Source organism: Vombatus ursinus, unplaced genomic scaffold (assembly GCF_900497805.2).
Source record: "Vombatus ursinus unplaced genomic scaffold, bare-nosed wombat genome assembly UNPS02014789.1, whole genome shotgun sequence".
NCBI lineage: Eukaryota > Metazoa > Chordata > Mammalia > Diprotodontia > Vombatidae > Vombatus > Vombatus ursinus.
In genome coordinates, this window is record NW_020954567.1 from 1,828,213 (window position 1) to 1,852,605 (window position 24,393).

The 24,393-nt window shown below is 39.3% G+C and overlaps 1 protein-coding gene across 1 annotated transcript in view; it reads right to left on the reverse strand.

The window, feature by feature from the left end:
- Positions 1-6,450: 6,450 nt before the first annotated feature.
- Positions 6,451-24,393, reverse strand: part of RGS5 (regulator of G protein signaling 5) — a 92,172-nt gene continuing 74,229 nt past the window's right edge. Inside the window, exons 4-5 of the mRNA XM_027868417.1 lie at positions 14,879-15,045; positions 6,451-9,987 (exon numbers count right to left, since the gene is read on the reverse strand). Coding sequence (XP_027724218.1) covers positions 9,826-9,987; positions 14,879-15,045 — 329 coding nt within the window. The 3' untranslated portion in view covers positions 6,451-9,825. The remainder of the gene's footprint in view (positions 9,988-14,878; positions 15,046-24,393) is intronic.

Here is a 24,393-nt window from a genome sequence, read left to right on the forward strand (position 1 = left end):
GGCAATGGGGTTAAGTGACTTGCCCAGGGTCACACAGCTAGTAAGTGTTATGTGTCTGAGGCCGGATTTGAGCTCAGGTCCTCCTGAATCCAGGGCCGGTGCTCTATCCTCTATGCCACCTAGCTGCCTTGAGAATGTGATGCCTTATAGGGAGCACAATCAATTGATCAGAGAAATCTGATTGATAGTTAAAGGGATGATGGAAGAACAGTGAATAGATAGTCAGACCTCTGTTGGAATACAGGAAATCAAAAAAAGGCCAACTTTATGCAAGTTACAGAGACTTTCTAGTAATCATATCAGTCAATTTCTCTCTTGTCATTTTCATCCTATTGACCCAGAGGTATAGTGAGGATAATTTCAATTTCTCCATAACATTTATTCTTTACAACTGTGCTTAATCACTGCAAGTTTACTACCTTATAAAAGGAGGCAGCCTGAGATAGTGGAGAGTGTAACGTATTTGGAGTCACAGAACCTGAATTCGAATCCTGACTTTGTCCTGTAATGCCTACATGACTTTGGCTAAGTTCCTTTTCCTGTCCAGACCTCAGTTTCCTCATCTGTAAAATAAGAAAGTTGGCCTAGATCAAGTTTAAAGTCTCTTAATTCTAAACCTATGATCTATTCTTTCTATTTGGGATGGAAAAGAACTTATGAGCAACATGCTGCTAGTCTGCTATGAATTTTGCCGAAAAACACTAGGCTATTTGAAAGAAAATAACCTTTGGGAAGTTTTGAATGGGACAATTCCAGCAGGTGAAGTGTTTGGAAGGGTTTTTTTTCGGCATGTTTTAAATTTAATTTTTTCTTGTCATGTATACAGCAAAGGCTATGATGATCCTAACTCCCCTGCGCAGACTGGTAAGAAATGACTAACAAAATTACTTAAAAATACAGATTGCTATATAAACACTGATTACACATTCTCACAATCCAAGGGAATGAAATAAATGTTCTACCTGTTTGCTCTTCTTGAGATTTATGTGTCTTCTGAAGTTTCTGGTTTCTTTCTTCTGGTCTTTCTGGGACCAGCTGGTAATGGTACCCATTTTTAACAGTGTTAATGGCCTCACATGAGAACTAGACACAATAGCTGTGGGCTTCCAGTGGCCCATAAAGGGCATTAGAGAAGGGATCAAGAAACTTGGGTTCATGTGCAGACCCTACCACTAACTAGACACATGATCTTGGGTGAATTAATAAACTTCTCTGACTCACTTCTTCCTGGGTGTCTAAAAAATGTTGCCAATTAACACTTGCCTGGACTTTTTCCCAGAGTTGTAAGGCCCAAATGGGAGAGTGTTTATCAAGGTCTTTGCAAACTTTATAGGGCTTTCAGTTTTCATTGCTATTGCTATTTTAACATAGTGTGAAATCTACTCCAAATCAAGTCTCCAGAGAGATTTGACCGGCTCTGCTTCCAGTCTGGACTGGTTTGCCTTTCCCTAGGCAAGACAGTGGCTCTGGCCCCCATTGGCTCACTACACCATTGTTGGATTGAATGTGGACACCAGAACAGTACTCTGCAGCTCAGAACTCAAGCCATTCTACTTTAGGATAGTTCTAATCATTAGGAAGTTTTTTTTTGGCCTAAATCTACCCCTTTTCAACTTTTATGCATTAGTCTTAGTTTCCCTCTGGGACCAAAGAGTCTAATGCTTCTTTTTATCTTTCAAGTACTCTCAAGTACTACTTTCAGCTATCACGTCCTCCCTTTCCAGCCTCCATTAGTCCCAGCTACACATCTTCAGTTCCTTCAGTCCATTGGTATATGGCACAGACTCGAAGACCTTCACTATTCTGTTGGCCTCTCCTGAGTACAGTAAAGCCTGTTCTTTCTAAAAATATGGTGTTCAGAACTCAGCAAAATATTCCAAATGTGGTCTGACCAGGGAAGAAGTCAGTAAGATCATCAGCTCCTTTTTCTTGTACACGCTGCCTTTCTTAATACAGTCCAAGTGGTCTTAGCTTTATGAACTACTATCTCACATTCTGACTCAATCAAGCTGGCTCACATTGTTGACTCAATCATCTTTTTTTCAGAAGAACTAACATGACTATTGGATCCTTGCTAGAAGAAAAAACTATTTATTTTATTAATTTCTATTAATTTTGGTATTTTATTAATATTATTTTATTTTATTAATATGGAAATACTTCCTTCAAAGCCAGGCAGAGTAGTTCATTCCTAGAGTCATATGTTTAGATACAATGGAAACAAACCAATGAATAGTACAGTGCCTGGCACACAGCAAGCACCTATTAAATGTTTGTTAACTGATTGATAAGCAATCATTTCTTGGGATAGTTTTAAAGTGCAAAAAAGTCCACAAGGCTTTGTACTTGATCACTCCATATATCTGATGTTTTTGAGGGAGCAAATCCAGCTCTGCTCTTTGAAATATTTTCACACATTACCACCAAATGCTTGCACCATCTGTACTGTCCTAGGTTAGGCACTGAGCCATAGCGCTATGGCTCTGTGCAATTATAGCTCAGCTTGCTGGAGATCCTTATCCCATGATGGGATTGGGTAGGTTACTAAAACCAACTATTTCCCATACATATTCAGAGACTACCAGGCAAGAAGTAAAGCATGCCAGAGATCAAGAAATCTTACAGGATCTCAGCTCTCATGTACTCTTTTTTTGAGGTGGACAAAGGAGAAAAGAGTCTAAGATACTTAAATATTTGTAAATAGGGAAGGACATTCAGGGAAGGACATGTTGAAAATAAGTCCAAAGAAGGATTTGTTTACTTCCCATAAGCAAATTAGGATCTGGGGTCTTGTGATATCCTATTCAAAGCTTTCTCATTGGGTCCACCTTAACACATGTGTGGATTTCTAATGCTAAGTCCAAAAAGACAGATGAAGGCTAAACTAGGGGTTGTTAATTTCAAATGATGTTAGAATCTGGATCCACTTACTAATGATAATCACAGCTTTGCCAAGAGGGCATTGTCTAACAGCTCAACACAGAGGGTGGACGTGGCAAGGATGGCATGAAGAGTAGGGCATTCTAGGTGGTGAAGTGGATAGAACATTGGACTTGCAGAGAGAAAAACCTGGATTCACATCTCCCCTATTAGACACTAGCTGAGAGTCCCATGATTTCTCTCAATCTGAGTTTCCTCATTTGTAAAATGGTGATAATAACAGCCTCTACTTCTGAGGATCAAATGAGATAATGTATGTAAAGCGTTTTGCAAATCTTAAGGCTCGTTTAAATACTAGCAATTATCATGATTATATCACTTTCATCTTTCAGCCCAATAGATCAGTTAGCATTATAGCTGATTCCTCCTACAAATGAAGACCTCCTAACTTGGCCTTTCTCCTATTCTCCAGACATAACAAGTAGACTAGTAAAAAGAATCATATCCCTAGTTAAAACATATTTTAAAATGTCTTAAGAATCAAGGAGGACCCACATGAGGCTAATGTTAATATATAGATGTGAATTTAATATATAATGTATGTGATAATGGTTACATAATACATATTTGTTAATTTATTCATCACAATATATGTCAGGATACATAAAGCATTGGATAACAAAATGAGGAGGAAAATACAAATGCCCCTGTAGCAGATGGTCATTGAATAAATGTCAGATCATAGGTTTCCAAACCCCTTCTCAGTACTTGGGTTGTATGAAATAAAAGCAAAGTGAAATTAAGAGTTGAGGTAAATATCAAATTGGGGGCCACCCCTCCCCTTAAGTCCTGCTTTTGAGGAAGGGGAAATGCCCTTTTAATCAAATTTATCAGGATGACTTGGTTTTACTGTTCTGAGCCACTGTCAAATTCTCCAACTCTTCACTCTGCCTATGTCAATGTGACCTTCAACTTTTTCCTTCATAGTAATAAGAGTCTTTAAAGTTGCCCATTTTCTTATCCAGACAGCTAGTTCCCATCCACTATCTCTACTTCTCTTTGTCAGGGGCTAGGTTGGAGGGCAAGGATAGTTTTGGAGAAGAAATGAGAAGCTTCAAGGAAGGAAGATGGATAGATACTCTTCAAGGAGCTCATTTAAATTGGTCATACATATTGGGGAATATATTGATAGTTTTTCAGCAAAAAAATCAAAGAATAAGTGGATTAACATTAAACAATAAAATTAAAATTAAATTTCTAAAGAGTTTTTTTATTTTGGATTTTTTTTCTCTTAAAATCTTATGCAGACTTTCATTCCATTTTAACAGCCTTATCTCAGATGGAACATTAGATATCTTGAGGATAAACCCCTCTGGCAGGACCCAGACATGCCTCCTGGGGAAGAAGGATGGGTTTACCACAAGCAGCTTCAGGGGGGATGGTTGAAGTGAAAGGTGAAAAGTGAAAGGCTCACTCTAGTTGTAACTACATGACAATCCCATTTAGAGGGTTATTGAGTTTCACTATGATCCCAAGCCATGAACCCTCAAAGAGTTAGCAGGCTCTTGGGGTTCAGACTCCTTGGGTCATGCATGGAAACTTCCCAACCTCCCCAGTCCAAGCTCATGCCTTCTCAGCTCACTCCAGACCAACAGGAATGAACACCTGGTCCCAGATATTCTCTATTGTAATCAGAGGTCTGCCCAGGGTTAAAATGTAGCTCCTATCTAGCCACTTTTCCATCATTCAGTGAACTGTGAAGGGTACTGATTAAGAAGCAAGTGCCTTCCAAACAATCTGAAATGTGGCAGTACTTGGGCTTTGTATAAATCAGGGTCTGATGGCTTGTTCAAAATTGTTTCCTAGCCATTAAGAGTACTTTTTTTTCTTGGTGATTTGTGGGAAGAACTTAGCATGCATCTTTGACTCCCTTTAATGGATGGTGGACGCATATTTCTGGCACACTTGTCCCTAGCTCACCCCTGTCTGCCAGGAAGGGTGAGGCCAAGTGCAGCTAGATAGAACATTTTTTTATGGAAGAAAGTTCTTTTCCTGAAACATTCTTGGCCAACAAGATGATCAAATGGCATATAAACTATGGCTCAATGATGAAATTAATGCTCTTTAAGATTCCTTTTAAAAAATGCTGCCTAGGCAGATTCAATATTTAGGAGGAGGAAGGGGAACACATCTGTCAGTCACATGGTCCTCATAGCACTGAGCAGAGGATGAAGCATAGAATGGAAGCCAAACTGATTGGATCAGAATGTGTCTGTTCCCCAGAAGCAGGCCAGCTCTGGTGCCTTGAAGCCGTAAGGCTTTGCTTAGCCTAAACTATGGGTGACATCACAATCCAGTCAGATTGCTTCAACATTGGCCCCATAATTAAATTAGTGGGAGATTCTGTGGGCATTTCAATTTTAATCAGAGTCATGGGAATGGATGGTCTTGCTTGTATGCATATGAGGTACAAGCTCTAATTTTATAGAACCCAACTCTAATTTTACAGAAATTCGAAAATGAAAGGTGCACAAATTGAGACATTTAGTTGGTATTATACTGAATGAGCTGGAATCAGGGAAACTTAACTTGGAGAAAACGAAAAATCACACTGTTTTCATGCATCACAGCTTGTCAACTGCCATCTTTATCTCAACCTCAATTTCGCATACAATGAACTTATTTTGGGTATATGCAGAGAGAGAAACTGCATAAAATCACTTTTCTCACCAAGTTTCAACTGTCCCTTCACACTCACAATGATCATGGAAGCTTATCTGTCCAGGATATGACTGAAGGGGAGAAAGAGGTCCCGAACTTTGTTTATAACTTCATTTAGCTCTTTTTTTTTACAGTGCCTGGGCTAAATTGCCTTGGCTTCTCTGAAAACGGACCCCTCACTTCAAAACATCTCCATCTGGGAGCTCAGTTGAGAGAGAGAGAGAGAGAGAGAGAGAGAGGGAGAGAGAGAGAGAGAACATGTTTCTATGTGTCTCCACTCAGCAATATGTCCATGCAGACTTACAGGAAACAAATGGGAACAACATAACCTGTATTTTACTTCACAATCGTTGTCCTGTTCCTCTGTCCCAGCCCTGCCTCTGTCCGTGTTCTGACCCAACTCAAACCCATAGCAAACTCAGACAGTAAAGGGTCTGGTTTCCTGACCTAGTCTTTATTTTTTTTGTCTCGGATGAGAAACATATTTCCCACTTCTGTTGACCCCTGTCTGCTTCCTCCACCATCCACAGCCTCACACAGCCCAAGCCCACTTACAGCCGCAGTTATATTTTTGCAAGGAAGGAAAATGGAAGCACCACAGTGCTCCCTTGTCATTAAGTCTCATACTTTCCCAGGCAATTTGCTCAAGGGAAAAGTGGGGAAAAGATGCAAGACTATTACATTTAAAAAAAATCTGGAATAAATATCCCAACTCCTCCTGTTCCCCATAAAAAGAAATTATTTTCATTGTGTTTCTATGGAAACCACTTGTAACAGGGATTTTTTGGTAAATACTCTTTTTGTCTGATTCTTTAAATAAAAGAGATTCTCAGATAAGTTTCTTCAGAGATTTAAAAGTACTTGGCTTTTTTTTTTTCCAATTTGAGTTCCAGCATTTTTTCTTGTTTATGGTCTTTTCTAGTTACTTCACCTATTAGGAGGATGTCTGTCTGACATTTAAAAACATTACCACATTTAATTTGGGGGTGTCTATTGAAAAGAGCTGGCTTTACAGGCTTGGAGACAAACATACTCTTAGCTCCTTGTCCTCCTGCTGATGCAGTTCAGAAAAAAAAAACTGGAGAAAATAGTTCTTACCCTTCACCCCGACAATTCTACTCCATCATCCTGAACCATCATCTATACTGAGGACACTCAAGTTCTGCCTGTGTGACCCCAAACACATACAAAAAGACTAAAAAGTCAGGTTCCAGGTAAGTTCAAATAGCAGAACATTTGGTATATTCTAGACAAAATACATGGATTTTTGGCTGAATTGTTTTTACACTTTTGTGGACATTTTGACACAATTAAAACCAGTCTCCAAGTCTCCTCAGTCTTTTTAAACCTTCAGGTTGCCAAAGAGGGTTCCACTTTCCCTGACCCCCATCATGAAGGCCTGAACCACATAGCCCAAGAAGTTGTCACATTTTTCCACTGTTTTTTTTTTCCTTCTGTGTTTGACGATTACTTTGGAAAATGTAGACTAATAAATCTACCTTGAGGTTTTCTTTTCCTGTGGTTGGTCTACACATACCCACTCAACAAATAATTGTCCAACCCTAAGCTTCACATTTTCATTGCAAATCTTTTTTTTTAAAGCCATTGAATAAAATCCTCATTGCCTGAGCTGTTGAAACAAAGAGTTGTCCAAATCATGACACCAGGGAAAGTGAGGGTTCATGGCAGGCACAGTTATCTAGACATAGAGTCATCCTTCACTGTGTCATGGATTGATTGTGTTTGAAGTGAGCACCTGACCAAGGATGATAGATTCATAGCATACATGAAGGAAACTGTGAGCAGTGACTTTTGACTATTCTACCTACCTCATCCCCCTCCACCTTGACATTTGCTAGATGTGAAGCAATGGCTCATCAGGAGAGATGAAGTATCCTGTGAAAACTCCCCATGGGTGTGGATTAGCATTAGGGTTAGCTTTGCCTTAAAGCATAGGGTGATATTGGGACAATCCTTCCATTATTCTTAAGAAACAACTGAATAAAACAGTAATAATCTTATGGAAATAGAGGACTGACATACAAAAACAAACCGAAAAAAGGGATGGGAAAGGGGAAATAGATTACTGAAACTAAACAATTTATTCTTTCTGCTTTAAGTACGACATATATTTTATTCCTCCTGCTAGCATAAGAATCCTTCTTCTTTGAGTGAAATTCATCATCAAAACCTCAATTGCATTGATAAGTTTGTTCAAACATGCAATTTAAATATTCTAAGACTTCCAGATTCATTTCTGTGTCACAACAATTTGAAGAAAAATGATTTTGGCACATCTTCTACAGGGGAAAGAAATAGAACGAGGTCGCTTACCATACTAAAATAGACAAGAATACAAACATACCACAAAATACCTTGGTACCATGAGTTAAAAGCTATATTAGGCATCTTGGGGGCATGTATGACTACTGTGATTATGAGTTCATTAGTGCTGATAGCAGAAACTGGGGAAAGAACTTCGGTTGCTAAAAGACCACATTGTTTTGGAAAATACTAACTACTCCATCTCTCTCTAGCTCTAGTAATAGTCACAGTAACTTTTCCCAAAAAAATAAGAGTGGTTCAAAGATAATACCATTTCTTACTAATTAACTATAATGGTATCGGGGAGTAGGTACATATGCTAGGTAGGTCTACATATTTTATAGTTTTTAGATACTTATTCCCTTTTTCTAGGTATAGAGCAATTAATCAACCAAGGTGGGTTAAGTATTCTGTGAAAATGTTCAATTTGGGGTGTATGTGTGACTGGGAAGGAAGAAGGTACTTGGGATCTTTATCTTTTTCTAAAGAATAAAATACTATTATCACTGTCTTCATTTGTTCAAGGTGTCAAGAATGGTTAGAATGAGGGCTGGGCACCCCAAGGACTAGGCCATGGAATAATTGTTACACAGACCATTTCCCATTTCTCCCCATCTATACTGTTTCTCATTTCATTAGATCACAAGTTGGTTCTTCGTTCTGCCACAGCCATCCCCTTAACAAAGAGATTGAATAGAAGTGGATTTTATTTTGCACAACTTGGTGTTTGAGGTTTTAGAAATTTTAGTTTTCTGATATATGGAAAGCAATTTGAAAAATCATCTTTTGAGTCAAGACCCTAGACTAAAAAAAGACCATATCGTCACTATTGTACTGATGTTTGTACAGTATAATCTAGTGTTTTCTTTGCAAGGGAAGATGCCTCTAGAACTGTTAGACTGTTTTTATATGGACATAAATGATTGATGATAGTATTTTTAACTTTCAGCCTACATGAAAATGCTGAAGGAACATCCAAAATTTTAGAGTATCTTTAAAAAAAATATAAACCCATCATTTCATCTAGCAAGAGATCTTCTTTATGAATACAGATCAGCACTTGTTCAGGAATTTATAACCTAAGAAAGTTGCTTGGCCCTCTTCAAAGTTAAGTGACTTTGTCATGTGTGTTTGAAGGAGGTCTTGAACCCTGGTCTTCAAGATTCCAAGACTGGCTCTCTAGCCAGTGCTCCATACTGTCTTTCAATAACTTAAATAGTATCTATTTAAGGAAATAAATAGTGGGCTACTTCACAAGATCTCTGCCTCTTCCTGGATATACATGATGGTTCAGAAATGCCTGAAGAAGTAATGGCATTCATTCTGACATTTTTGTTCCCTCTGGGTCACAGCAACAACAAAAAATCTATTTGAGTACCCCTTAACTGGCTTTATATAATTAGGCTTGTTGTCAGCCCAGTTTGCAATATTTGGTTGCTTTATCTAAACTGGATTTGCCCACATCCTTCATTACAGTTGATTCTCCTCATCTCCCCTTGCTTTCGTTCTGACATGGAGAACCTTTCAGTACATTGCATGACTGATCTGAGTAGATGATGAGGCTCTATGTCCTATTCACACAAGAAGAGGAGAAGAGACTGGATGACCAGCCTCAAGAATATAGTGGAAAGGATCATCATTCAGGTCTGCACTGGACTGGACAGTCCTTGTGGTTGCCTTCTAATTCTGAGATTCTGAGGTTTAATGACTTTCTGAGAGGGAACACGGGTCAGACTTGAGTATATCCAAAACAATGTGGGGGAAAATATCTTAGCAACACCACTTGGATGTTTTCAGGTTGGGTAATCTTCAGGGTAGGTCTGCTATGGAAAACTTTGTAGGTTACTGGAAAGAAAGAGTTACTGGGGGGAAAAGACTCCCAAGATGCCTTTCACATTGCTACTTGATCAGTTCCTGATAAAACTCCGACCGGATGAATCTTGGCAGGGAATCCTTCTCCATTAGGGCGTGGATCCTCTTTTGGGCCATGTCAAAGCTACTTGCTGAGGGTTCCACCAGGTTCTTCATAGTCACGGCCTTAGTGAAATGGTCGATATTCACCTGAAGAGAAGAACACAGGGAGGGAAACTTCAATCTTCACAACTTGTCTGGAGAGGAAAGTATCTCAAGAGTCATCCTCCATTCATGACTCTCCCTACCCATCAGTTGCCTAAACTCATTGATTTTTATCTCCCCAACCTTTTTTTCTTTCAACTGTCCCTTTTTATTCACTGACATGGCTACTACCCCAGTACAGGGTCTCTCCATACCTTGCCTGGACCACTGCAACAATTTCCTGATTTTTCTCCCTGTTTCTTGTATCCCATCTATCCTGGCAAACTGATATTCCAACCATGCTACTGCACTGTTCAAGAAGCCTTAGGGAATCTCTGTTGCCTTTACAGAGCCATAATAACTAATACTAAGTCTCCAGGGTTAACAGATGTTTCATCCAATGTAAGGGCTTTGGAATGAGGATAAAACACAACTCATCTGTTTGGTATGCAATGCCCATCAGAGTCTGGTTCCAATCTATTTTTTTTTTCAGACTTGTTCCACTTATTCCACATAATTTCTTCTCATGCATTCTAAGTTCCAGCCAAACTGCCCTACTTGCTGTCTCCTCTCCTACTTGAGAGCATTTGCACAGGCTTTCTATCTATCCTCCATGCCTAGAATATTCTGCCTTCTTCCCTTTTACCTTTTGGAATTCTTAATGCCCTTAAGGCTCATCTCAGGTGCTTTCTCCTACATGAAGCATTTCTTGATTCTCTCTCAGCCCTGCCCTTATTAGTATTCTGTGACCTCTCCAATTACTTTGCTTTGAGTTTGCATATACTTTGAATTTATTTATCTGTGTTTTGAATACTGTGCATTTAATAATAGCTAATATTTAATATTAATAATAATAGCTCTATCTGCTGTGCCACCTAACTGTCTCTAATTTACTTACATGTTGTACTCCTCTATTAGAATCTAAGATCCCTGATGACTGGGGCTATTTTGTTCTCATCTTTGTATACCAAGCCTAGAACAGTACTTGGCACATAGTAGGTATTAATTTAATAAATGCTTGATGAGGGGGCAGCTAGGTGACGCAATGGATAGAGCACCAGCCCTGGAGTCAGGAGGGAGGACCAGAGTTCAAATCTGGCCTCAGACACATAACACTCACTAGCTGTGTGACTCTGGGCAAGTCATTTAACTCCAATTGCCTCACCCCCCAAAAAATGCTTGATGAATTGAAAGAATTTGGAGTCAGAACTGAATGTGAAAGCTCTGATATTTACTAGCTGCATCTTTTCTTTCATCCAAAAAAAAGGATGGGAATAAAACTGATTGTACCACTAGAGATGGTCTGGTCTTCTTGGCATTGAGGGTCACTCTCTATCCACTATGCCATGTTATGTCTTCTAAAAAGTTTATTAGGCCAGTTCCAAAATAAAGAAAATAAAATATCTGCTGGTTATCCTGAACTGGAACACTAGGGAGTGCTGTAGGTCATGTGTGTGCTGCTCATGACTTCCCATGGGCTAAAGCCCAGGAGTCATAAAGTAGGAGACAGCTCAAAAAATAACAGAAAGGCTTCAGAGCTGTCAGACCAGGGCAGAATAAGTTACTGCCTGCACAGAAAAGGAGAATTAGACTTAGGAAGCCAGGATTAAGCAGCAAAGTGTACAGTAAAAGATGGACCTTCCACCCCCTTTAGCACAGCCAAGTTCACGTGTAACCTCAATATGGTACATACGTCCTCAGTGGTCCTCAATAAATATTTGTTAAATTGAATTGGATAATTGAGCTGGTCTCTAAGGTCAAGTCTAGGTCTTAACATTCTATAGTTTTGAAGTGTACGGTATCTTCTTTGATATTAGAAGAATAAATGATCAAGCAGACACTTACTAGCTATGTGACTCTGGGAAAGTCACTTTACTTATGTCAGCCTCAGTTTTCTCATCCGTGAAATGGAAATAATGATAGCACACACCACATATTATTGTTATGAGGACCAAATCAGAAAACACATTTATTTGTATTATGTACTTTGCAAACCTTAAAACAAAATATATAAATGTTAACTATGATCATTACTATTACCAGTCTTAGCAGACAATCCCCTACACTCGTGTTCAACTTACCAAAGATTCTTAAATACCTACTCTATTGTGTGCAGAATACTGTGCTGGATTCTAGAAAAGACAAACTTTCATATAAGATAGAATAACCTTACCCTGTGGAGATTATAGTCTAGCAGGATGACAAGGCACACCAATAACCACAGCACAAACTAATACACATTAAGTGCATTACAGAGGCATAGAACAAAGGACTATTTGAAACTGAACCAAGAAGGTTGACAGAGGAAATCGAAGAAGTCTACATGAAAGGGAAGGCATTTGAGTTGTGCTTTTAACTATCTTGTATTTAACAACTTTGTCATATGAACAAATATAGATGCATGCATTTATTCACTTTAAAGGGGGAAGCTAAGGGGCACGGTGGATAGAATGCTGGGTCTGGAGTCAGGAGAACCTTAGTTTCCATCTAGCCTCAGACACTTCCTAGCTGTGTGACCCTGAGTAAGTCATTAACCCTGTTTGCCTCAGTTTTCTCATCTGTCAAATGAACTGGAGGAGGAAATGGCAAACCACTCTGGTATATCTGCCAAGAAAACTACAAGTGGGGTTACAAGGAATCAGGCAGGACTGAACAACAAGAACAAATTGATCTACTTTATACTTAAGTTTTATGTATTTGTATATGTACTTGGCTTCCCCATGAGAATGCAAATAGGGAACTTGAATCCCTCAGCCCAGCCCAAGTGCCTGACACTAGGTGCTTAATAAATGCTTGTGGGCTGTTTGAGGGATTGATTAAGAGCTCTTGAGGAATGGCCAGGGTGGGTTGGGGAGATACAAAGTAATCTAGATTGACTGGAATACAGAATGCATGGAAGGGCTAATGAGAGGAAGCTGAAAAGGTAGCATTCCTGTGGATGGTGGAGGGCCTCAATTACCCTCTAAAGATGCTTGAACTATATTAAGTTTGGAAAAGGGAAAAATGGCATGAGCAGAGATAAGGAGGCATAACGGGGCACCAGCACCCAAAAGACTGGAAGGCCAGCAGACCTGTTAGAAGGCTATTGAAACAGGGTAGGAGGGAATCGATGGAGGCATGTCTTAGGATGGTATCCATGGGAAGAGTATTTTAAATGTAACTGTAAAACAATGTCTTAATTACATATGAGCACCTTGATCAGCCCCCACATTCCAGCCTTTTCTGATGTATGGCTTCTCTCACATGACCCTTGGACCAAACAAAACATCTGCAGACCCTGGAGACTCATCAGGACTGACGTTAGATATTCTAGTTCTAGGAAAACATTGACTTCCCAGTCCCCTGTGCAAACACAGGGGCATCTTAGGCGATGATGCTATAAAATCCTGGCTGCTTTAGCCCATAGAACAAAGTACCATCAGAAATATGACACCAGAGAAGGGGTCCATGGACCAAGCAACTCCTTGGTGACCTACTACCAGCAGTTCCGAATTATCTTGCAACTAGGTGGTGCAGTGGATAGACCCAGTGTTGGCCTGGGAGGTCAGGAAGACCTAGATTTGAATCCTGCCTCAGATAGCTCCTATCTGGGTGAACCTAGCCAAGTTACTTGGCTTCTCACTCTCGGTTTTCCCCTCTATAAAATAGAAATAATACTAGCATCTATCTCTCATGATTGCTGCAACATACATAAAGCTCTCTGCAAACCTTAAAGTACTATATAAATTTTTTTTAAAATGTCAGCCACCTGTACCAATGGAAGGCAATTTGAAACAAGCAGGCAATTCCCCTAATCTTATGTTTAGGGCTTAGATTGTATTATTTGATTTATGAGCATAGTAGAATGATCAACAAGCATGGACTTTCTGTGCTCCTGTCCTAGTCACTAGAGTCATAAAGACGAAAAGAAGACATTCCTTTACCTGGAGAAGTTACATTCTATCAGGGGAGACAATAAAAAAGGGAAGGGGGAAGGGAATTAATAGTGGAGACCCAGAAGAAGTCCTCTAGAAGCTGTTAATTGAGCAGAGTTTTGAAAAAGAACCAAAGGATTCTAAGAGGTCGATATGGAGTGGAAATGTGTTGCAGATGGAACAGCTAATTCAAAGGCAAAGGCAAAGGCAAAGGCAAAGTCAGATGGGGAAAGAAAGGGAAAGGAACAAGCATCTATTATGTGCTAGTCACAGTGCTGGGCTTTTTTGTTTGTTTGTTTACAAATGTTATCTCTATTGTTATCCCCATTTTACAGATAAGGAAACTGAGGCAGAAATATAGTAGCCAAAGGATCATGGGTGGTCATCAAGACCAGTTGAGCTTCCTAACTGTGGAATTCCTAATCATCTCTCTAGGCCTCAGTTTCTTCATATGTAAAAGAGAAGTTTTGCATTAGGCAATCTCTAAGGTCCCTTTCTCCCTCTGAATGTTATGATCCCATACCAACAAATTACCCACACTCTGCAGTCCTCAAGGGCACAAGGAGGGAAAGTGCTTAAGAGAGATCAAGCTCTGCAGGCCCAGCACTGACTACCTAAGAGGTGATGCTATGACACTGAACAGTCCCCATGTAGCAGCTCTGTTCTTCTTTTACAGATCCTCACTTTCTGCTGCATTGTATGTAGAGCAGAAGAAGACCAGACTGCAGTGCTGACTGATGGAAAGAACCACTGGACAACAGCATCATTCACCAAGAATTCCTGCCTTATTCTGTTCACTTGCTTTGAATCTCGTCCAATTTACCTCTTCCTAAATACCCTCCTCCCTTCCTACCCTTACTCCAATGTTCAATGCTCAAACCTCTCCTTCCCACTATAACTTCCAAAACTTCTCAATGCTTTCGTGCCTGCCCTGGAGCTGGTCCATCCCAATAATGCTCATCCATTTGCCAGGTTAAACCAACCTCTTTAGGAGCCTCAGTTCGGATGAATTCTTCATAAATTTTCTTTGCCTTCTCAGCCATCTTGATGGGTGACTTGGTCTTCTTATAATCCTCACAAGCAATCCAGAACTCAATGTTCTCCTCACTGAACTCAGACTTCAGGAAACTCTTGAAGCTGGCAAGTCCATCTAGCCAGGGGGAAGACAAATAGAAAAGATGAGATGCTATTGGGTCTATCCTTGAGGAATTTTCTGGATTTGTGGTCAGAGAGTCAAACAGAGGACTGGAACCCTTTATTTCTGACTTTTCTCTGAAGCTCAGAACTTGGGCATCAAGGGATAGAGGGATAGCACACCTTTATATACTAAAGAGGGACAGGAAGTAAAGAGAAGAGAGAATGACAAGTCAGCTAATAAATATCTATGAAGGGTCACTATGGATCAGGCACCAAGCTAAGCATTAGAGAGACAAAGAAAGGTAAAAGACAGTTCTGCTGTCAAGGATCTCACAGTCCAATGGGGGAGACAACATGTAAACAACTGTGTACAAACAAGCTACATACAGGGATAAATTAGAAACTAATACACAGGGAAGGAACTGACTGCTGGTGGTGGTCAGGCTTCCTGTTGAAAGTGGGATTTGAGTGGGACTCAGAGGAAGCCAAGAGGCAGAGATGAAGAGGGATAGCACATAGGAGACAAACAGAGAAAACATCCAGAGTTGGTCAAGGAATGTCTTGTGTGAAGGTAACAAGGAGGCCATTGTTACTGGATCACAGAGTCCATGGTGAGGGTGGTGGTTAAAGTATAAGAACACTGAAAAGTTAAGGGGACAGGTTTTAAAAGGCTTTGAATGCTAAACTGAGGATTTTATGTTTGATCCTGGAGGTGATATTGGCGAGGGGCAGGGGAGGACTGCCTCTGGAATTTATTGAGTAGAGGGGTAACATGATTAGACATGTGCTTTAGGAAGATCACTTTGACAGCTAGGTGGAAGCTGAAATGAAGTTAGGTCAGTCTGTAGCAGACAGACCAACCAGTGGGTTATTACAATCATTGGAACATGAGGTACTGAGAGCCTGCCCAGAGTAGTGGCCATGGCATAGGAGGGAAGGGGGTGTATTGGAACTATGTTAGAAAGGTAAAATTGACAGACCTTGGCAACAGGTTGGGTATGGGAAGGGAGTGGGAGGAAGCAATGAGTCATGGATAACACCTGAGAGGATAGTGACACCCTCAACAGTAATAGAGAACTTAGGAAAAGGAGAGAGTTTAGGAAGAAAGAGAATGAATTCAATTTTGGACATGTTGAACTTAAGATGTCTGTGTAATATCCGGGTTGAAATATCTGCAAGGCAGTTGGAGATTTGAGACTAGAGGTTCAGTAGAAAGGTTAGGGCTGAATAAATAGATTTGAGAATGATCAGCATAAAGATGATAATTGAATCCATGGGAGCTGATGATATTACCAAGTAGAAAAGAATCAAGAAAGAAGAGAAGTGAGCCCAGGATGGGACCTTGTGAGATACCCACTGTTACCAGGAGTACCCTAGATGAAGATCCCGCAAAGGAGACTGAGCAGTGGTCAGATGAGTAAGAAGAGAACCAGGAAGAAATGGTATCACAAAAACCTAGAGAGAAGAGAATGTCAAGAAGATGAGGGTGATTGACAGTGTCAAAGGTTGCAGAGTGGTCAAGAAGGATAAGGCTTGAGAAAAGTCATCAGATTTGGCCATTAAGTGATCATTGATAACCTTGTGGAGAGGAGTTTCAGCTGAATAATGAAGTCAGAAGTCAGATTGTAGAAAGTTAAGACAAGTGATAAATATGTCCTCTCTACTCTTTGGCCCATGCTGCTTGGTGTCTGAATGTTCTACCCCCAAGCCCCCCGTTACAGTGGGAGCTCCTTGAGGGCAATCATTGAGTAATTCTTTGTACTTGTATCCCCAGTTCCTAGCACAGTTGCTGACACAAAGTAGGCACTTAATAAATGTCTGTGAATGTATCAAAGAGTGATCAACAAATATTCATTTTACAGTTTAATATAAATATTGCAAAGTGCTGGGACCAATGGAACTTATTAGAAACTTATTCTCAGAAAGCATCAGGGGTGGAAGAGATTGTGTTTAGTGTGCTCACTGGTCACCAGCTTCCCCCATCTCAGATTCCCAACCCTAGAACCTACCAAGACTGAGTGGTCCCACCCAACTTATGACCTTCCTATACTGCATTCATGCATCATCAGGACCTGTTTCATTTTCGTCTGTATGTCCCCAGTTCCTAGTAGTATTTTGTAGACAACAGGTGCTTGATAAATATTTGTCAGATTGAATCAGATGTCTTCTGCTTTTTATGTAGCATGATTGTCTCTTCACAACTTAAAAACATCTATAGAGCACAATGTCCATGAGTTTCAGCCTCTTTTCCTCTTCCCTACCTCTCCATTACTAAGTCACAAAGTAGTGAGAGGAATGGACTCTCATACGAAGAAAAGAAGGAAATGCAAATTCAGGCTTTCTCAAGCACATTTGTAGGTATTTATCCATGACAGTGAACATATGAACATGATAGACAATGGGGAAAAATACCAAAAGAAGAAAGAACATTCCAATTTTCCATGAGTTCAACTCAAATGATATTATTAAAAACTTTCCATTAAAATTAAAAGTTCTAAAATTAAATTAAAATGAAAAGCTTTCGAATATCACTTTGCCTCCAGAGTGGGGAACCCAAGGAAAAACCTCAGGTCCATATTTATAAATACTTCCTAAGGGTAGGATTTTAGCTGACTTTTCTCACTCCTAGGTGCTCTCCCAAAGTCCATTAACCTCGCTTAGCAAATGCATCCTGAATCCTTTTATTTAATCTCTTTCCATTTCCCTCTCCCATTTAAGAATTCTTTACTTCCTCCCAATATGTGTCCATGTCTATCAGATTTCCCTTCTTTCTCTAGTCTAAATACAATGCCCTGTGTACAGCAGGCCTTCCAAAAATGGCGTGGATGACCAAGTAAAATGAGACTTATTGGGCCCTTTTTCTTATGTCTTTTTTTCACTTATCTCAGCCCATTTTACAGTCTTCCAAAATGTCATTCAAAATTAGAGAAATGGTGGAGGGAAGGATCAGCTTCCTGAGATCCATCTCTTGGGAATGATATGCCCCAGGAAAGTCACAGTATGCTTTGCTCACCCATCACTATTTTTATCCACATGAAATCAGGTTAAATTTAACATTACAGGGAGCTTTGAAGGAAAAAAAGAAATCACAAACATCCATCTTGAGGATGGGCATAGTATCAAGTAGAGGGCAGCTCATTCCTTTGCCTTAGTGATGAGGAAGAAGAAGGGGAAAAGAGTTTGTATGCATATCTACATCAGGTTATTTTCAGTACTAGCTGGGATGGGAGAGCTCTCTTCCTTTCCCTTTGAGAACCAGTTCTACTTTTCTTCAGAAAGTCTTGGTACTGTAGTACCAGCATTCCTATGACCAAAAAACAGCTCTGGCCCATTTAAGTCTCTTCTAGAGTCTACAGATTTATTTATTTTTTTTTTTACATCTTTTCATTGATCAGGGCTGAAAGGAGTTCTTTTGTTCTTGTCTGTGAGATATGAATGTGAATCAATTTTGTGTTTGTATCTTCATGACTTTTTTCTTATTTAATATTTTATTTTTCCCAATTACATGTAAAAACAATTTAAACATTTAAAAAATTAAGTTCCAAATTCTGTCCCTCCACTCCCTACTGAGAAATCAAGCAATTTGACATAGGTTAAACATGTGTAGTCATGCAAAACACATTTCCATATAAGTCATTCTGTGAAAGGAAACACAAACAAAAAAGAAAAATAAAGAAAGTAAAGAAAAATCATCTTTGATCTCCATTCAGGCACTACCAGTTCTTTCTCTGGAGATGGATAGCACCTTTCATTATTAGTCCTACAGAACTGCCTTGGATCATTGTATTGCTGAGAATAGCTAAGTTATTCATAATAAATAATTATACAAAATTGTTGTTACTGTATACAATGTTCTCCTGGTTCTGCTCACTTCATTTTGCATCAATTCATGTAAGTCTTTTCACATTTTTCTGAGAGCATCCTGCTCTTTATTTCTTAAAGCACAATCATATTCCATCACAACCACATACAACAACTTGTTTAGTCATTTCCCAATTGATGAGCACCCCCTCAATTTCCAATTCTTTGCCACCATTAAAAGAACTGCTATAAATATTTTTGTATGCATACGTCCTTTTCCTTTTTGTTTTTGTTTTTTTTTTCTGTATCTTTGGGATATAGGCCTAGCAATGGTATTGCTTGGTCAAAAGGTATGCATGGTTTTATAGCCCATTGAGAATAGTTACAAACAGCTCTCCAGAATTGTTGAATCAGGATATGACTTCACCAATAGAGCAGGAGTGCTTTAATTTTCCTGCATACCCTCCAACATTTGTCATTTTCCTTGTTTGTCATATTAACCAATCTGACAAGTCATAGCTCAGAGTTGTTTGAATTTGCATTTCTCTCATCAATAGTGATTTAGAGTATGTTTTCGTATGACTATAGATAGTTTTGATTACTTTGTCTGAAAACTGCTTGTTCATACCCTTTGACCGTCTATCAATTGAGGAATGGTTCTTGTCTGTGTAAATTTGACTCAGTTTTCTATATGTTTGAGAAATGAAGTCTTTATCAGAGAAACTTACTGTAATTTTTTTACAGTAATGATTACCAACCATGTATTTCCCTCCATCCTATTTCCACCCATTTATCCTACTCCCACTCTCATTTTACCTGTCAATTCTCAAAAGTGTTTTGCTTCTGACTTTTACCAGCCCTCTCTTCTATCAGCTCTCCTCCACCCTTCTCTTATCCTCTTCCCTTCCTACTTTCCTGTATAGTAAAATAGATTTCTACACCCAACTGAGTGTGTATATCATTCCCTCTTTGAGCCAATTTTGATGAAAGTTCAGGTGCTCCCTTTCCCATTTCCCCCATTTTCCCCTCCACTGTTAAATCTCTTTCAGGCCTCTTTTATGCTAGATAATTTATTCCATTCTATCTCTCCCTTTCCCCTTCTCCCAGTGCATACTTCTTTCTCATCCCTTAATTTTATTTTTTAAGATAATTGTACCATCACATTCAATTGGCTCCTCTGCTTTTTGTCTATATACACTCCTTCTCACTGCCCTAATAATGAGAAAGTTTTTAGGAGTTATAAATATCATTTTCCCATGTAGGAATAAAAATGGCATTATCTTATTGAATCTCTTATCATTTTTCTTTCCTGCTTACCTTTTTTATGCTTGTTTTGTATTTTGTCTTTGAAAGTCAGATTTTCTATTTAGCTCTAGTCTTTTCATCAGGAATGCTCGAAAGTCCTCTATTTCATTGGATATCCATCTTTTCCCCTGAAGGATTATACTCAGTTTTGTGGGGTAGGTGATTCTTGATTGTAATCCTAGCTCTTTTGCCCTCCAGAATATCATATTCCAAGTCCTCTTCTCCTTTAATGTAGAAGCTGCTAAATCCTGTGCCATCCTGACTGTGGCTTCATGATATTTGAATTGTTTCTTTTTGGTTACTTGCAATGTTTTCCCCTTGATCTAGAAGGTCTGGAGTTTGGCTATAATATTGCTGAGAGTTTTCATTTTGGGATCTCTTTGAGGAGGTGATCGGTGGATTTTTTCAATTTCTGTTTTACCCTCTGGTTCTAGAATATCAGGACAGTTTTCCTTGATGATTTCTTGAAAGATGATGTCTAGGCTCCTTTTTTGATCATGACTTTCAGTCAATCCAATAATGCTGAAATTGTCTCTCCTCAATCTATTTTCCAGGTCAGTTGTTTTTCCAATGAGATATTTCACATTTTGTTCAATTTTTTTCATTCTTTTGATTTTGTTTGATTGTTTCTTGATTTCTCAAAAAGTAATTAACTTCCACTTGCTCTGATCTCACTTTTAAGGAATTATTTCCTCAGTGAGCTTTTGTACCTCCTTCTCCATGTGGCCAACTCTACTTTTTTATGAGTTCTTCTCTTCGGTGAATTTTTGTGCCTCTTTTTCCATCTGGCCAATTCTGCTTTTCAAGACATTCTTCTTTTCAATGGATTTTTGTGCCTTTTTTATCATTTGGCTTGTTCTGATTTTTAAAGTATTTTCTTCAGCATTTTTGTGTCTACTTTACCAAGCTGTTGACTCTTTTTTTCATTATTTTCTTACATCACTCCCATTTCTCTTCCCAATTTTTCCTCTACCTCTCTTACTTGAATTTTAAAGTCCTTTTTGAGCTTTTCCATGACCAAAGACCAATTCATATTTTCCTTTGAGACTTTGAATGCAGGAATTTTGACTTTGTTGAGTTCTTCTGAGTGTGTGTTTTGACCTTCCTTGTCACCATAGTAACTTTCTGTGGTCAGAATTTTTTTTGTTGTTGTTTGCTCTTTTTTCAAGCCTATTTCTTGACTTTTAACTCTATGCTAAAGTGGGGCTCTGATTCCAAGTGAAGGGCACACTGTCCCAAGCTTCAGGTTCTTTGTGCAGCTGTTTTCAGAGATGGTTCTGGGGACCTGTAAGTTTTTGGATCTTCCAAGATGGTATGACCTTGGGAGAAGTGTGTTTACTACTCTCCTGTACTGTTCACTGTTTTGCCATCGACTACAAGCATTCTTTTCAACTATAGAACTATTACCAGGGTCCCTGCTCCCCTGCTGCTACAAGCTCTGCTGTGCTGGTGTTCCTCCTCACCCTGGGACTAAGAGCCAGGACTGTGTCCCAGATCCATGTATAGGCAATTCAACAAAGTCCCACCCCTGTTGCCAGCAAAGGGACCCCTGTAAATCTCTTTCTGACCCATTGTCTGATCCTCTTACCATCTGTGGACTTAGAGGACTGGAAATTGCCACTGCTGCCAATGATTCAGTCACCCCAAGGCCTGCTCCTGGTTTGGTGGTGCCCAGTTTGCACTGGTGGGGCCTAAGCTGGACTATGCTCTTCTTTCACCCTGGTGCAACAGACCTTTCCTGCCAACCTTCTAAGTTCTTTTGGGCTGGAAAATTGTTTCACTCTGTCTTTTTATGGGTTCTGCCATTCTAGAATTTTTTAGAATCATTATTTAAAGGTATTTGGAAGGGCTTGGAGGAAAGCTCAGTTGAATCCCTGCATTTACTCACCATCTTGGCTCTTCTTCCACCTTTGTGATTTTGTTTGTTTGTTTGCTTTGGTGAGGCAATTGAGGATAAGTTACTTGCCCAGAGTCACACAGCTAGTGAGTGTTATATCTGAGGTCGGATTTGAACTCAGGTCCTCCAGACTCCAGGGCCAGTGCTCTATCCACTGTGCCACCTAGCTGCCCCACACCTTTGTGATTTTTGGTGCCTATACTAGGTGCTATGTAGACAAAATACATAATTCCTGGACTGTTAGAGATGGAAGGAACCTGTGGTATACATCAGAAGTGTCAAATATATCGTTCAAGGGCCACCTAAAACACTCCCCAGTGTAACCAAATTTAAATGTGTTTGGGAAATACTTAACAAAATAAATAAAGTATAACAAAACATAAATAATATGACATTTTAAAACTAAGTGAATATGGAGCCTGGACCCATTTGTACAGATTAATGGCCCCTTCAGATGCACAGAAGCTTGCTTGGATTAATTCATAGTTATAATCATTAAAAAAAAAAATTAGTGCCACCCAGCTTAGACACAACACCTTATTTATCAGCCTAATCTCTTAATGCCTTCTGCTTATTTCCAAAAGCCAAATCCTTCTGAAAAGTACAATCAGTTGCCACTACTCTGGATATTCAAAATAATGTGCCACAAGCATATACGTCAATTCCCAAAGAGGAATTTCCCACTTGTTTAGAAAAAATGGCAATATTATTGCAATTAATGGTCAGACAGCCTCTCAAGTGGTCTATGTATGACAATCATCATTTGAATAGACAAACTTGCTGCTGGTTTATTAAGAACTCCAGTCTGTTGCTTTATAATCACACATCGGATTGGAAGTGGACATGAGCTGAGTAAGCCAGGAATGAATGGAGATGGATCACTTTGGACATTTAAACTATTAAATCACTTGCAGCTTACTCAGTGGTTTGTACCTTACAAGATGTGAAATTATTTTCTTCCAAGGTTCTAATTATGCTCAGCAACCTTTTTCAAAAAGATGCTAGGAAAGGATACCGATACCAGATTGGGATACCCTCTCCCCCAATCACTTCTAACTGATGCCAGTGAATATGCTTGTTTCATGTAATGAGCCCATGGACAGCTAACTCACAGGGTCATAGATTGAGACTTGGAAGGGGCCAACTTAGTCCCACTCCTTCATTTTATAGATGAGGAAATGGACACACAGAGGGATTCAGGGATTTGTCCAGGGCCACATGACTAATAAGTTTCTGAATCTGTGTCTCTCTGACTCTAAGTTCAATGTCCTGTCCATTATTCCATGCTGCCTCTAATTCACGCTAGCCCAAGTGCATGCTGGGAACCTTGACAAGCCACCCTGTAATTTACCTTCCTTGTAAATTAGTAACAATAAAATCCTACTCAACCCATTAAAGTGTAATAAAGTTCTACTCCCAAGTCCCAGCTAAAATCTCACCTTCTTCAGGAAGCCTTTCCTGATTCCCCTTAACTCCAGTGCCTTCAATTTGTTGATTAAGCTCCAATTTATCCTACATATAGCTTGTTTGTACATAGCTATTTTTAATGTTGTCTCCCCCATTAGACTATGAGCTTCTTGAGAGAAGAGGCTGATTTTTGCCCTTCTTTATTTGCCCAGCACTTAGCATGGTGCCTGGTACATAGTAGCATATTAATAGATAGTTAATATATTGTTGTTAGAGCTCAGTCGTTTTTTCAGTCGTATCCAACTCTTTGTGACTCCATTTGGGGTTTTCTTGGCAAAGATACTAGACTGGTTTGCCATTTCCTTCTCTAGCTCATTTTGCAAATGAGGAAACTGAGGCAAATAGGGTTAATTGACTTACCCAAGTCACACAGCTAGTAAGTATCTGGGGCCAGATTTGATAATTTCTTGAAAGATGCTGTGTTTCAATGACTATTTCACCCTCTGGTTCTAGGATATCAGGATAGTTTCCTTGATAATTTCTTTAAAGATGCTGTCCAGTATCTTTTTTTTAATATGGCTTTCAGATAGTCCAACAATTCTTAAATTATCTCTCCTGGATCTATTTTTCAGATCAGTTATTTTTCTAATGAGGTATTTTACATTTTCTTCTATTTTTTCATTTCTTCAGTCAATTTTTGTGCTTCCTTTTCCAAGCTGTTGACTTTTTTTTTCATAATTCTCCTTCATAACTTTCATTCCTTTTCCCAATTTTTCTTCTACCTCTCTTACTTGATTTTTAAGATCCTTTTTGAGCTCTTCCAAGAGGACTTTTTGGGCTTGAGACCAATTCATATTCCCCTCTGAGACTTCACATGTAGGCATTTTGTCAGTGTTGTCCTCTTCTGAGTTCGAGTTTTGATCTACCCTATCAACATAGTAGCTTTCTATG